Below are 12230 nucleotides of genomic sequence, written 5' to 3' on the forward strand. Positions count from 1 at the left end.
GGGGGTAAAGCGGCCGAGACGTGAAGCTAACCACTCACCTCCAACTAGTGCAGAAGTCAGGAAAATGTGGATCTATACATCCTTTCCCCCATACACCTTCACGGTGTAGTGTCTAATTCGTTAAGCACAGGGTCAACTTTACCTTTTAACTTAACAGTTTCATAAATATGTGGTACCCAAAATAGATTTAAACAATTAAAGATGGGAAGGCCCGATACAGACTCCTGGATTGGCAGGCAAACAAGCTGCCTCACAAAAATACACTACATCATTCAGTAGGAGGTACACGGTTCAATTCTTTATGAGGACATCGGTCATCTGCGAGTTTTGTGTTACTTCTCAGTACTTCCAAGCAATTACCATGAAAACGCTATGAACTAACCTCTGCAATTTACTGGCTATCATCAATGAAATCGATATGTGGATGGATCGAGAAAACTACAGTGTATCAGATACTGCTAGGCCATCAAAAGACTAGTCGTAAAACTGATGCAGTTCGAATGATGTTTCTAAGACCGGCTGCTGGACACAGATGTGAAACTATTCTCAAACATGACAGCAATTGAAATATGTAATGTAAATGAAAAAACAGAAGAGAGGAAATTAGGATAGTGTATCAACATGCAGTATAACTGGAATAAGCGGTGAACATCTTCCCAGACAGATCCTGCAGTAAGAATCATCCAGAAAGACAGAAACATGTAAACTGAGGTAAAAATGGAGTACTGTTTTCATAAATAGTTTCTCCAATGACAGGTGCAACAGACCTAAGCCATGTGGATGAAGAGGTCTGTAAGACAGTAGTTTTGACAAGATATAAATTCATGAAACCAAAATGGGACAGATGAGTATATGCAATTAATATCAAATTGGGATTTATTCATATTTCTCCAGTGGAACAAAAGTAATATACCTGAAACTTCAGGAAGATGGACAAGAATGAAAATTTTGATTTAATGCCCAATCAACACATGACGAGGAGGATATAAAAATATTCTAAGTACCAGTTAATTATGTAGTGCTGATTTCAAACAATTTTGAGACACAGCAGCACCTGTTTGCAAAATTATAAATTGAAATTTTCAACAACCCAAATGTGTAACTGAATTAGAATACATACAGAAATATCTGGTGAATTTTCACCATTTTCATTTACTTTTGTTAAGTAATATAATGATGACTTGTTAGTAATCTAGCCATTAACTGTCATGCATGCAGGATTATGTTTTCCCATATGAGATACAAATGCTGTAAATTAAAGCGTTAACATACTGTTCCAACTGCCGATATTATCTGATATACTATTTCAAGGTATAATCATAGCATTTGCCTGCAAAGACAGAGGGCACCTATAGATGAGTCTGTAGAGCCAGTTCCCAAGCCGTGGTATGAACTGCTGCCTCCTGTATGTAAGACTCACTACCACTGAGTTAATCTGCTCAGACAGAGTAAAATAGTTCAGATTCTTTCTTACCCATAAGTTTAAGGCAAAACATCATTGTACAAGTACTTAAAGGATTAAGGAAATTACATTAAGCTCTTGTACAAGTGATGACAAACATTTTATCAAATAAAAGTGATGTTAATTAAAGAGTAGTATAATATACTTTTGTCACGCTGTCACACATAAATATACTAACCTTTTTAGCCCCAAAATATGCAAATGAAATTAAAACAATGAATGTCACCAATTTTCCCCCCAAATTTTTGCACATTTCTGATTCTTCTGTATATGAAATGTTCTAGTAAAATTCATGAACTTATAATCTAAGGAATTACGACTTTGTGATATAACTTTATTGTTATAAAACTTAAAATTAATCACAGTATTATTCCAAAATATGAGTAAAAATAAAACAGTCTATACAGTGCAAAATACTGTGTCATGTTGTGGGACCAGACATCCCAAATGTAATTTAAGCCCTACAGTCTACAGTACATATACAAAACACTTTTCATGTAGATGTAAAATAATATCATTTTCTGAAGAGAATGGCAATGATCCAGTTTTCTCCCTTTCTATTTAATATCATAATAATAAACTGTAAATTGGCCCTGAACAGTCACTGAGTCATTTACTGCATTATATTACATTAACTACCCATTTTGAATAAGAAAATTGTTTACTTAAAAATAATATTGCCAATGTATATAAGACAAATTCCATCTTAAGTGCAACAATTTAATTGTAGTTCTTTCTTCTTCCCTTCCTCTACACTACATGTTTCGGCCCTAAATGGCCATCATCAGGTGTGTATTCTTACGTAGCTGCTACGTAAGAAGAAAGAACTACAATTAAATTGTTGCACTTCAGACAGAATTTGTCTCATATACATTGTGTGAGTGTAACAGGATGCTTAAATATAATATTGAATACTGCCAATGTTAAAGCCAGAAAATATATAAATACTTATACATGGGAAAGGAGTAAACTGCAGAGCACAGAAACAAATTACATACATTGTTTTAATTAGTAAAGTCCATCATGCTAGAGAAGTATAAATCTATACACATCAGTTGTTTTAAAAATTAGCAGTTTAGGACACTTTCTAACATATCTGAATTCTGAAAGCTTCTCATTCAAAATGGTACCTGTAAGTACATGTTTACTATTTACCATTTTATAGCTTCCACCCAGTACATGGCCTGTACTTAAAGCAAGATAAAGCCCATTCACACACTACTATGAAACTGCTATACAAACATTAAAAGCTAATGATGGCAGTTATCCAGTTACTCAATACATCTCAGGAATGTTTTAAGTAAGTACAAAGTAAATTTAATATGTTATATACTTCCTGTTGGAAAATATGTGGAACTTCGTTTTTAATAAATAACCATCATTATGTATAAATATATAAATAAATAAACTTAACCTCATAAATATTCTGAACTTTCCAAGATTACATAAACCTAAAGCTGAAAGGAAGTATGAGACAACCAGCTGGACAAAATGCACACTGCCCACAGTTCCAACATTTGAAACACACTGAAACACACTGTAGTTACCTGAAGATCACAAGCTTCATGTTAACATGCAATCATACTTAGCATTCAAGAAGCATTACAAAATAAAGCCAGACTCAAGCTAGCTCACAATGTGAACATATAAAGCAGACTGAGTTAGTTACCTGAGGGCCACAAAATTCAAGTCACATGTAGTCAAGAAAATATTGACATACTTAAGCTACTTCTCATGTAATCACCACCAGAACAGAGGTATTTGTATCAGGGAATAAGTTTTTGTAAGCCTGTGTCAAAGAAGTCTGCTGTCTGTGAGGTCATCCACATTTTGACACCTTTCATCAACCCCTCATTATTGCTGAAGCACTGTGATTGCAACCAGTCCTTCAAATAGGAAAACAAGTGGTAGTTACTCAGAGTGAGATCAGGACTGTAAGAGGGTGGTCAAACAACTCCCAGTTGATATGTTTCAGCAGTGCCTGAGTGCGAGCAAGTGTACATGGATGCGCATTGTCATGGAGGAGCACTACACTGGATGTTGGCATTGCAAGACTTTTGTTCTGAATGGCCCTATGCAGTACTTAGTGTTTTGTAATACTGTTCTGATGTTACTGTGGTCCTTTGTTGCACTAATTTCACCATCATCACTCCTTTCCTGTCCTAGAAAACAGCTGCCATCACCTTTCTGGCAGGCAGACGCTTGTTCAAACTTTCTCATCTTGTTTGGTGAATGTGTGTGAATCCACTGCTTTGACTGTCCTTTGGTTTCAACATTCAAAAATGAAACCAAGGTTTCATCATGTTACAATGTGACTGAGAAATGTATAACCATATTTGTGGTATTGCTCTAAAAAGTCTACAAAAACTGAAGCAATTCTATGCATTTTATGTGCACCTGTGAGCATGTTTGGAACCAATGTTGTGCAAAACTTGTGATAGCCTAGCCTGTAACAATCTCGTAGAAAGCAGTGCATGATATTTGTGGAAATTAACAACAAACTTCTTAAATTGTGAAGTGCAATCTTTCACAAATTTTTTGGTTAACAGTTTGAACAAGATCACTCACTCACTACAGATGGCTAACCACTTTGCTCTTCGTCGTCAACAATTTTTCATAAATCTTTGAAAATTCTATACCACAGTCTTAAGTTCCTTCACTCATTATATGTTGGCCATGAACAGCGTATAATTCATGATGGATTTCTACAGCACTCATGTTTATAGCGTGAAGAAAGTGGATAACAGCATGAATTTCACATCTGGCAGGGTTATCAATCATTGTACACACCATAACTCATTCTGTAGACACACTAGGTGACAAGTACTTCTTCTGGCTTATTTTGGATTTCATCCATCACTGGGCCAGTAACTGAGACTAGCTCTTTCTAATGGGCCCAACTGAGTAGGTTTTATCCTTCCTTACCCATATGAAGACGGAGACAGATCCAGTCTCCGAAATGTCGTGGTCTTTTGTCTTTTACATACCAGACGATGGATGAAGTCCAAAATAAGCCAGAAGAAGTACAGTATACACCATCGTCAGAATCCTTTCAAGTCTAACTAGGTGACCAGTTATGCAATAGTTTACAAGGCAGTGAGTCATGTGATGCTACCTTCCATGCATGAGCTGTCCCCTGCTACTACATTAGTTGCCTAAAAAAAATGGAGGTTACTTTCTGAATAGCCCTCATTATATGTACTATTGAAGTTTAATGCCTTTTGGGTGTGACACCATGAACTATGGTTAAATGGTACCAAAATGCAGGGAACCTGCCTCTTCCATTGTGACAGTAAAGTAAAAAGTAAAGCTATCCCTGTACCAGGCCGTGAAGGTCCATAAGGTTGTGCGACGTTGAGGGTCCCACATTATCTAGACAATCGGCTCAAAGATGGCGGTAAGGTTGTCAACCTTATGTGCCAGCCGGGCTTTACTCCCCAGGAAAATTATTTAATTAATTCCTGGTACTTATTTCTGTTAAAGGATGTGTGAACCCCAGGGCCATATTGTGGCTGGAAGGATTAGGTCAATTGAAAAAAAATCCAATGACCCAAAAGATAGTAATCTTCATATTCACTACCATGATATAAATACGTACTGTCACCTATCCAGTTAGCCCTGAGTTAGTACAAGGAGGATGCATATGCATAGAGAGACAATCATGCATATTTTTCTCCCAACACAATCACAACTGCATATATATATCTATATATATATATGGACATGTCCATTACAACAAGATCATTGTTATGTAATTACTGTAACATACTGCTATCGGTAAGTTCCTGGACTGTTATTATTGTAACTGCCTTGATGAAAGAAGATGAGAGGGGAGGCCAAGATCACACTTCTGCAAGCCTATTGCATCAGTCATGACACCACGATGTGAACATGCACTGTCTTTACAGGAGTGCTTTTTTGACGTCATGTTTTGTTTTGTCTGCGATGGATGGCAAAATCAAGCAACGTGTCTGCATCAAGTTTTGCATGAAACTCAGTAAGTCTGCTATCAAAACCCTTAAAATGCTTCATGAGGCTTTTGGAAAACATTCTTTAAGCTGGATAGCAGTGGTTTTTGAATGGCATTCACGTTTCAAAATTGGTCGAGTGTCAGTTGAAGATGACATACGTTCAGGAAGACCAAGCACCAGCAAACTGACAGAAAATGTTGCAAAAAATTCTATAACTCATCCATGAAGACCATCGCCAAGCAATCCACGAGCTCATAGAGACCGTTGGAATCAGTTGTGGGGTCTACCAGAACTTTACAGAAAATATGAACATGTGTAAACATGTGTCTTAAGATATGAGAGAAGGCTAATGAGGACTTGCTTATATTTCTAGGATCATAACAGGTGTTGAAAGTTTGATTTATGGTTATGATCCAGAAAAAAGCAACAATCATCACAGTGGAAGAGCCAAGATACACCAAGAGCAAAAAAGTTGCAGCAAGTCCGGGGTTCAACAAAGAGCATGCTGATTGCCTTTTTTGACACGAAGGGGATTGTTCACCATGAATTTGCTCCTCCTAACATTACAGTCAGCTCTGACTTTTATTGTGACATTTTGAGATGCTCAAGAGAAAATGTGCTTCAGCACAACCACAACTGGCTCCACCAAGACAATGTGCCCACCCATACAACTCTGAAAATTATAGCATTTGTGACTAACAACAACATGGTTACCATTTCCCATCCTCAATACTCGCCAAACTTAGCACCCTGTGATTTTGTTTGTTTTCCAGACTGAAAATTAAATTGAAGGGACAATGTTTTGAAACAGTGACTGACGTCCAAAGGCAACCACAAGTGGTACTCGACAGCATCAAGGAAAATGACTTCCACAGTGCTTCTGAAGCATGGAAAAAATGATGGGATCATTGTATACGTTCACAAAGAGACTATTTCGAAGGAGATGGCAGCCAAAATTGAGTAAGTTAAGGCAGCATTTCTTTTCTGGCCTAGTCCAGGAACTTTCTGATAGCACATCATATCCATTCCATATAAATACTTACTTATAACTAACTTGGTGACATACACAAGGACCTGATTTGCAGACATAAGATGCGGGGAAATTAATGCATTGCACTTATATATACGAGTGAAGTTGGATAATCCAATAATATAAAATTACTTTTATTTATTATTTACTTAACAGTGCTGTCAGTAGATCAGGCTAGCACTGAATGGCAAGAGGATTAATGAATACTAAATTGGAGAGGATGCAGACATGGCCTAAGCTGAAGTACTATCATGGAATTTGTTCACAAGACTGAGGAAAATCATGAGAAAATCTCAGTCATGACAATAAGTCCCCAGGCCAAGAACTGAACCCAGATCTCCAAAATATAGAACAGGAATGCTACCCACTTAGCCAACATGTTCGGTAATGTGAAGCAATGAATAAATAATTAGGTAATAATCTTATTATTGTATTTAATTTTCAAATCACAGTCTGTGTAACCTGAGGAGGTCAATACTAAAATAATAGTAATAACAGTATGCCACTTGTTATATTGACATGTGCCATTATTTAAATCATTTTAGGTTAAAGGTTTTTTATCTACTTCCTAAAATTCTTTCCAAATGCTGAAGCTTCAGGCCATTTGAAACAAACCAGGAAAATTAATTCAACTAATAGTCTTCACTACTCTTCTGTAGTACCAATAAACGTCTATAAAATCATACTGTCAGTATTAAGCACAGTAAGTTTGGAAAAGCTGTAAATATATGTTGTTATAATTCGATCAGAGGCATACCTTAGAGTCAGTCATAAACAAGCACAACATATTAGTGGAAGTATGAAGAAGCTCATGCTCAAACAGTAAACCATATCATGCAGCAAGCTAGTGGTGGTAAACTCTGGAAATTTTATGTAAATAAGTATGTAAAGCTATCCCTGTAACAGGCCGTGAAGGCCCATAGGGTCATGAGACATTGAGGCTCCCACATTATCTAGACAATCTGCTCAGAGATGGCGGTAATGTTGTCAGCCTTACATGCTGGCTGCGCTTTACACCCCAGGAAAATTATTTAATTAATTCCTGGTACTCATTTCTGTTAGAGGCTGAGTCAACTCCGGGGCCATAGTGCAGCTGGAAGGATTAGGTCAACTGAAAAAATTTAATGACCTCATCGGTACTTGAACCCACGACCTTCTGGCTAAGTACTGAATAAAAAAGCAGAAAAACTAGGTATCACAATCAGAAGATGAAAGAAAAAGAGAAACATCTGGGTAACCTTGAAACTAAAAGGACCAAGAAGACACTGACAGATGTCAATGAAGCTGGAAAAGCGACTTCAATTGCATACTGACATTCAGCAGTAAAAAGAGGGTAAAGCTGTCCCTGTTCTTAAATAATTAAGCGACATGCCTTGAAGACCTAGGGGGGAGTGGAGATATAGTTGCATCATTCTTGGCCTTAGTATTAGATGGAGGTGAGTGGTAAGCTTCATGCCCCAGCTGCTTTATCCCTTGGGGAAGAGCCTCTGGTATCCATTGGATCAGAGGCTGGGTGAGCCCAGAGCAAGTCTGGAAGCTATGGACAAGAGAAAATTCTTGCTTCTGCCAAGAATCATGTCCAGCTCTCAAGCCCACAGCCCATCACTATGTTGGCTTTGCTATCAGGGCACATGATATTTGGTAATGCCATCCTAAAACACTTCGACACATTTACAATTTTGTCCAATCAATAAAATAGTTTTCAAAAGATCCATACACGAAAAAAATGTAAATTAGATCTCTGAACTATAATTTTAAATTGTGACAGTAACATTGATAGTAAATTGGAGATCTCTTTCTTTGCACTGCACTGTATCACAAAGGAATGTAAATCATAACTTATAAATTGGACGAATTAAAGCTTCTTACTGCATTTTAACTAATTATGCATATGATAGGTTATTTGCATATCCAAAACCTGTGAAACATTAACTTATGAGAAAGTGGCAGCTACAAACATTCCATCACCATGAGAGCACAAGAATAAATCTGAGAGGTTATTCATTCTTAATAGTGATCCATGGTGCACCATTTCTTTGCAGTCATTTTAAAACAGAAGGCTATATCTGTATTGCATTGCATGCACAGGAACATAACTTCATTATTATAATTATAGACACAAAATTAATATCAGTGTGACAGTATTAAATGTGTTACCTCAAGAACTGGTGACCAGAATTTCAAGTTCATGCCATACTCACAGGTATTTTGATGCATCAGGCTTGAAAGTAGGTATAAAAATTATTCACATTAGTAAAGTGCCACACATACAAGATTAATCCACTGCCTCAAAATAAGTGTGTTCAGCTTAAAATTCTTGTTAATTGAAACATAATCATTTGAAAATTACAAGTTTTGATTTTGTATCTGTACTGATGTTTTATACAAGGCTCTTCAAAAAGTGACAAGTCACATGGTTGTACTGTAAGTTGTTGAGACTAATTTAAAAATGTATGTTGTAGGCTATAACAAAAACTAATGACATGGCAAAGTTTCAGTTACATGGGCATTCTTGCAAAAACCAAATTTTCTGAACTAGAAACCTCATTTCTTTTAATAAAATTTTGCTCAAAAGCATCACAGTTGTGTCTGTGTTATTGTAATTTTCACTGCTGAACTCAGCCAACCATCTTTAAAATAGACAGGTATTTTAAATTACCTTCTACATACAAATCATTTAATAGTGTGTACCTATGACTTCACCCTTAAGTGTATCTTCAGGTTATAATATGCACTGCCATCTTTAAAGAAGGTCTGATATCATCTGTAAATATGACCTGAAATAATTTCAACCATTAAGAAGAAACACAGGTTTATGGAAAAACATTTAATATTTTTTCATTTGTTTGGTTAATTAATAATGAGAAATTCTAGTTGCAACTGGCAATGCCAAGTTATAAATTATGGACCTGAATTAATTTAATGACACTTATCTGTGTTCAAATGTGAAAGAGTTTCAACTTAATCAGATGACCACCCGTCTCAGGGTATGAACTGGGAGCACACTATACCCATATTTTAACTCAGTTTATTGAGTCCTAGTCCGAGTCTTATGTTGCAACCAATGGTCAGTCGGCCAGTCTGTCAGGGAATAAAGCACCCATCTGGAGCTCGTAACTAGATTTTTATAACTGTCAGACAGTTGCGGGTTTGTTGATGTGGGGGCGCTTTCTCTGATGAGTGGATGAGTCTGTCATTTACAACTGCTGCTGGCCCTCACCAGAGCAGTCATTCTCAGATCCGAGTTCCATGGGACTCACGATCATATTTTATGATCTCAGATTCAAGACTTCCTTCTTCGTTGCCTCCTGCAACTTGCAGGGCTATGGTGGAGGTACTTCACAGCATTGCTGTCAAATTCATAAAGCTATGATATTAAAGAAATATATAATTTGATGATTAAATAACTTTCAATAGTAAGGTAAAATTGTCCTTGTGCTTAATTAATCAAGCACTATGCATGAAGACATGAGGGAACAGATATACAGCTGCACCATTCTTGACCTCAGCACTAGATGGAAGGGAATAGTTGGCTTCATGCCCTGGCCACTTTACCTCTGGGAAAAGAAACCCCCGTACCCATTGGATAGGGGGCTGGGTGAGCCCCAGAGCCAGTCTGGAAGTTCTGGAGAAGAGAAAAATCTCTTGTCCGCTACCAATTTTCCATAGTACAAACAGATTTAATTTTCTGAAACAAGAATTCAGGAAATAGTTTGAACATTACTGATATTTAACTGATAATTCAAACTTCAGTGTCAATAAAAACAAATATATTAATAATGTTCCTTGAAATCTCAATGCAAATAGGTTAGTGGTTGCATGTACAGATTTTTACATAAAAATTGGCTTTCTTTTTCATTTACTTGAAACAACCTATCAGGAATTTGGGCAGATAAGATTTTAAAGCATGTAAAATTCATTAGCAGTCAATTTAATTTTGTGATTACACCGCATTAAGATCATACTATAAGTTTGGTATCAATAAATTATATTACAAGGGAGACTATATTAACATGCTATACGTTTGGTATCAATAAATGATATAAGGGAGACTAATGTCCTTTAAAAATGACAAATCAGAAGTATAACTATTTTGAATTGTTTCATTTTGGTCCGTTACACTATCAATCACAAAGTTAATAGAAAGTCCGTCGAGTGTAACAATTTGTAGGTCACTTTTTATTATTATTTCTGCCTTACATGTTTCGGTTTGACACAACCATCATCAGAGGCACTTGCTATAATTATGGAAACACTGTCGCTTTTTTTTGATGTTCACAATTATGTTTGTCATTTGGACGCTGCTACGATATGTTGACGTGTAAAAGCACAAAACATTCTAAGATAGTTGAGTACACTCTCAAGTTCTCACTTTTCATCCGAACCTATTTTAAGTTAAAACGCTAAAATGTTAAAATATTTGATATAAAATGCTGAACTCCTCCTTGTTAATTCATCCCGAAGATGGGAGACGTCAGCTTGAGGTTGTATGGCTTATGGTTTGATATGTTCCTGTGTGCTGTGTATTGTGTATACAGCTGACGTCTCCCATCTTCGGGATGAATTAACAAGCAGGAGTTCAGCATTTTATATCAAATATTTTAACATTTTAGCGTTTTAACTTAAAATAGGTTCGGATGAAAAGTGAGAACTTGAGAGTGTACTCAACTATCTTAGAATGTTTTGTGCTTTTACACGTCAACATATCGTAGCAGCGTCCAAATGACAAACATAATTGTGAACATCAAAAAAAAGCGACAGTGTTTCCATAATTATAGCAAGTGCCTCTGATGATGGTTGTGTCAAACCGAAACATGTAAGGCAGAAATAATAATAAAAAGTGACCTACAAATTGTTACACTCGACGGACTTTCTATTAACTTTGTGGCAGAAGTATAACATTTGGGTTCAAGATTAATTTAACTCTGATGCTAAGCAAGAGGGTTCATGATAGCTCTATAAAATAACTACAGATGAGAGGGCTAGGGAGCAGATTTTTTTTTCCCACTATAAATGTTGGAGAAGGATGGAGAAGATCAGTTGGACCGATTATGTGAGAAATGAAGACGTGTTAATTAGAGTCAGTGAGCAGAGGAATATCCTACATGAAATAAGAAAATGGAAGGCTAATTGGATTGGTCATATTTTACGCAGAAACTGCCTTCTAAAAGAAGTTACTGAAGGAAAGATAGAGGGGCAGATAGAAGTGACAAGAAGATGAGGAAGAAGACGTAAGAAGATGCTGGATGACCTTGGGGACAGAAGAGGATACTGTCATTTGAAGGAGAAAGCTCTAGATCGCATTAGGTGGTGGAATTGTTTTGGAAGAGACTGTGGCCCTGTCGTCTGACAGATTACTGATGATGATGAAATTTTAATGTTCCATACAGACCATACAATATTCTATCTGATGGATATACTTGTTAACACATTCCCTTTCTTGGTGTAAAGGCAGTCAAAGCAATAATAGACCACTAACTTCCATATAGTACCGATATCAAAAATATGTGGAACATAAGATCTGTATACCTTTTACTTTCATCCTATATTACAGGCCTAATATATTTAATTGATGAAAGAGTGCTCACTATTATAATGTTAATATTCAAAATTTCTGTACCTAATCCTTCAGCTACTAAAGTCAGGATGACAATTTAAATCTTTACTTTAACATATATCAAATAAATTTAGAACACAAACATTGTCTGATGTTCTGTATACACCAAATTGAAGAGCCTTGAACATTTAACACTTCAAGTGTACCTAC

The 12230-nt window shown here is 36.4% G+C and overlaps 1 protein-coding gene across 3 annotated transcripts in view; it reads right to left on the reverse strand.

Moving 5' to 3' along the window:
• Window positions 1-12230, reverse strand: part of LOC111870501 (proton myo-inositol cotransporter) — a 170678-nt gene that overhangs the window by 8132 nt on the left and 150316 nt on the right. The window contains exon 12 of one of the 3 annotated variants that reach the window (XM_023862838.2): window positions 92-1435. The exons of the other annotated variants lie outside the window; for them this stretch is intronic. Within the exon in view, the coding sequence (XP_023718606.1) occupies window positions 1420-1435 (16 nt within the window). The 3' untranslated portion in view covers window positions 92-1419. Of the gene's footprint in view, window positions 1-91; window positions 1436-12230 lie in introns of those variants that run through there. 3 annotated transcript variants of the gene reach the window in all.

Source organism: Cryptotermes secundus, unplaced genomic scaffold, assembly GCF_002891405.2.
Source record: "Cryptotermes secundus unplaced genomic scaffold, Csec_1.0 scaffold51, whole genome shotgun sequence".
In the NCBI taxonomy this organism is placed as follows: Eukaryota; Metazoa; Arthropoda; class Insecta; order Blattodea; family Kalotermitidae; genus Cryptotermes; species Cryptotermes secundus.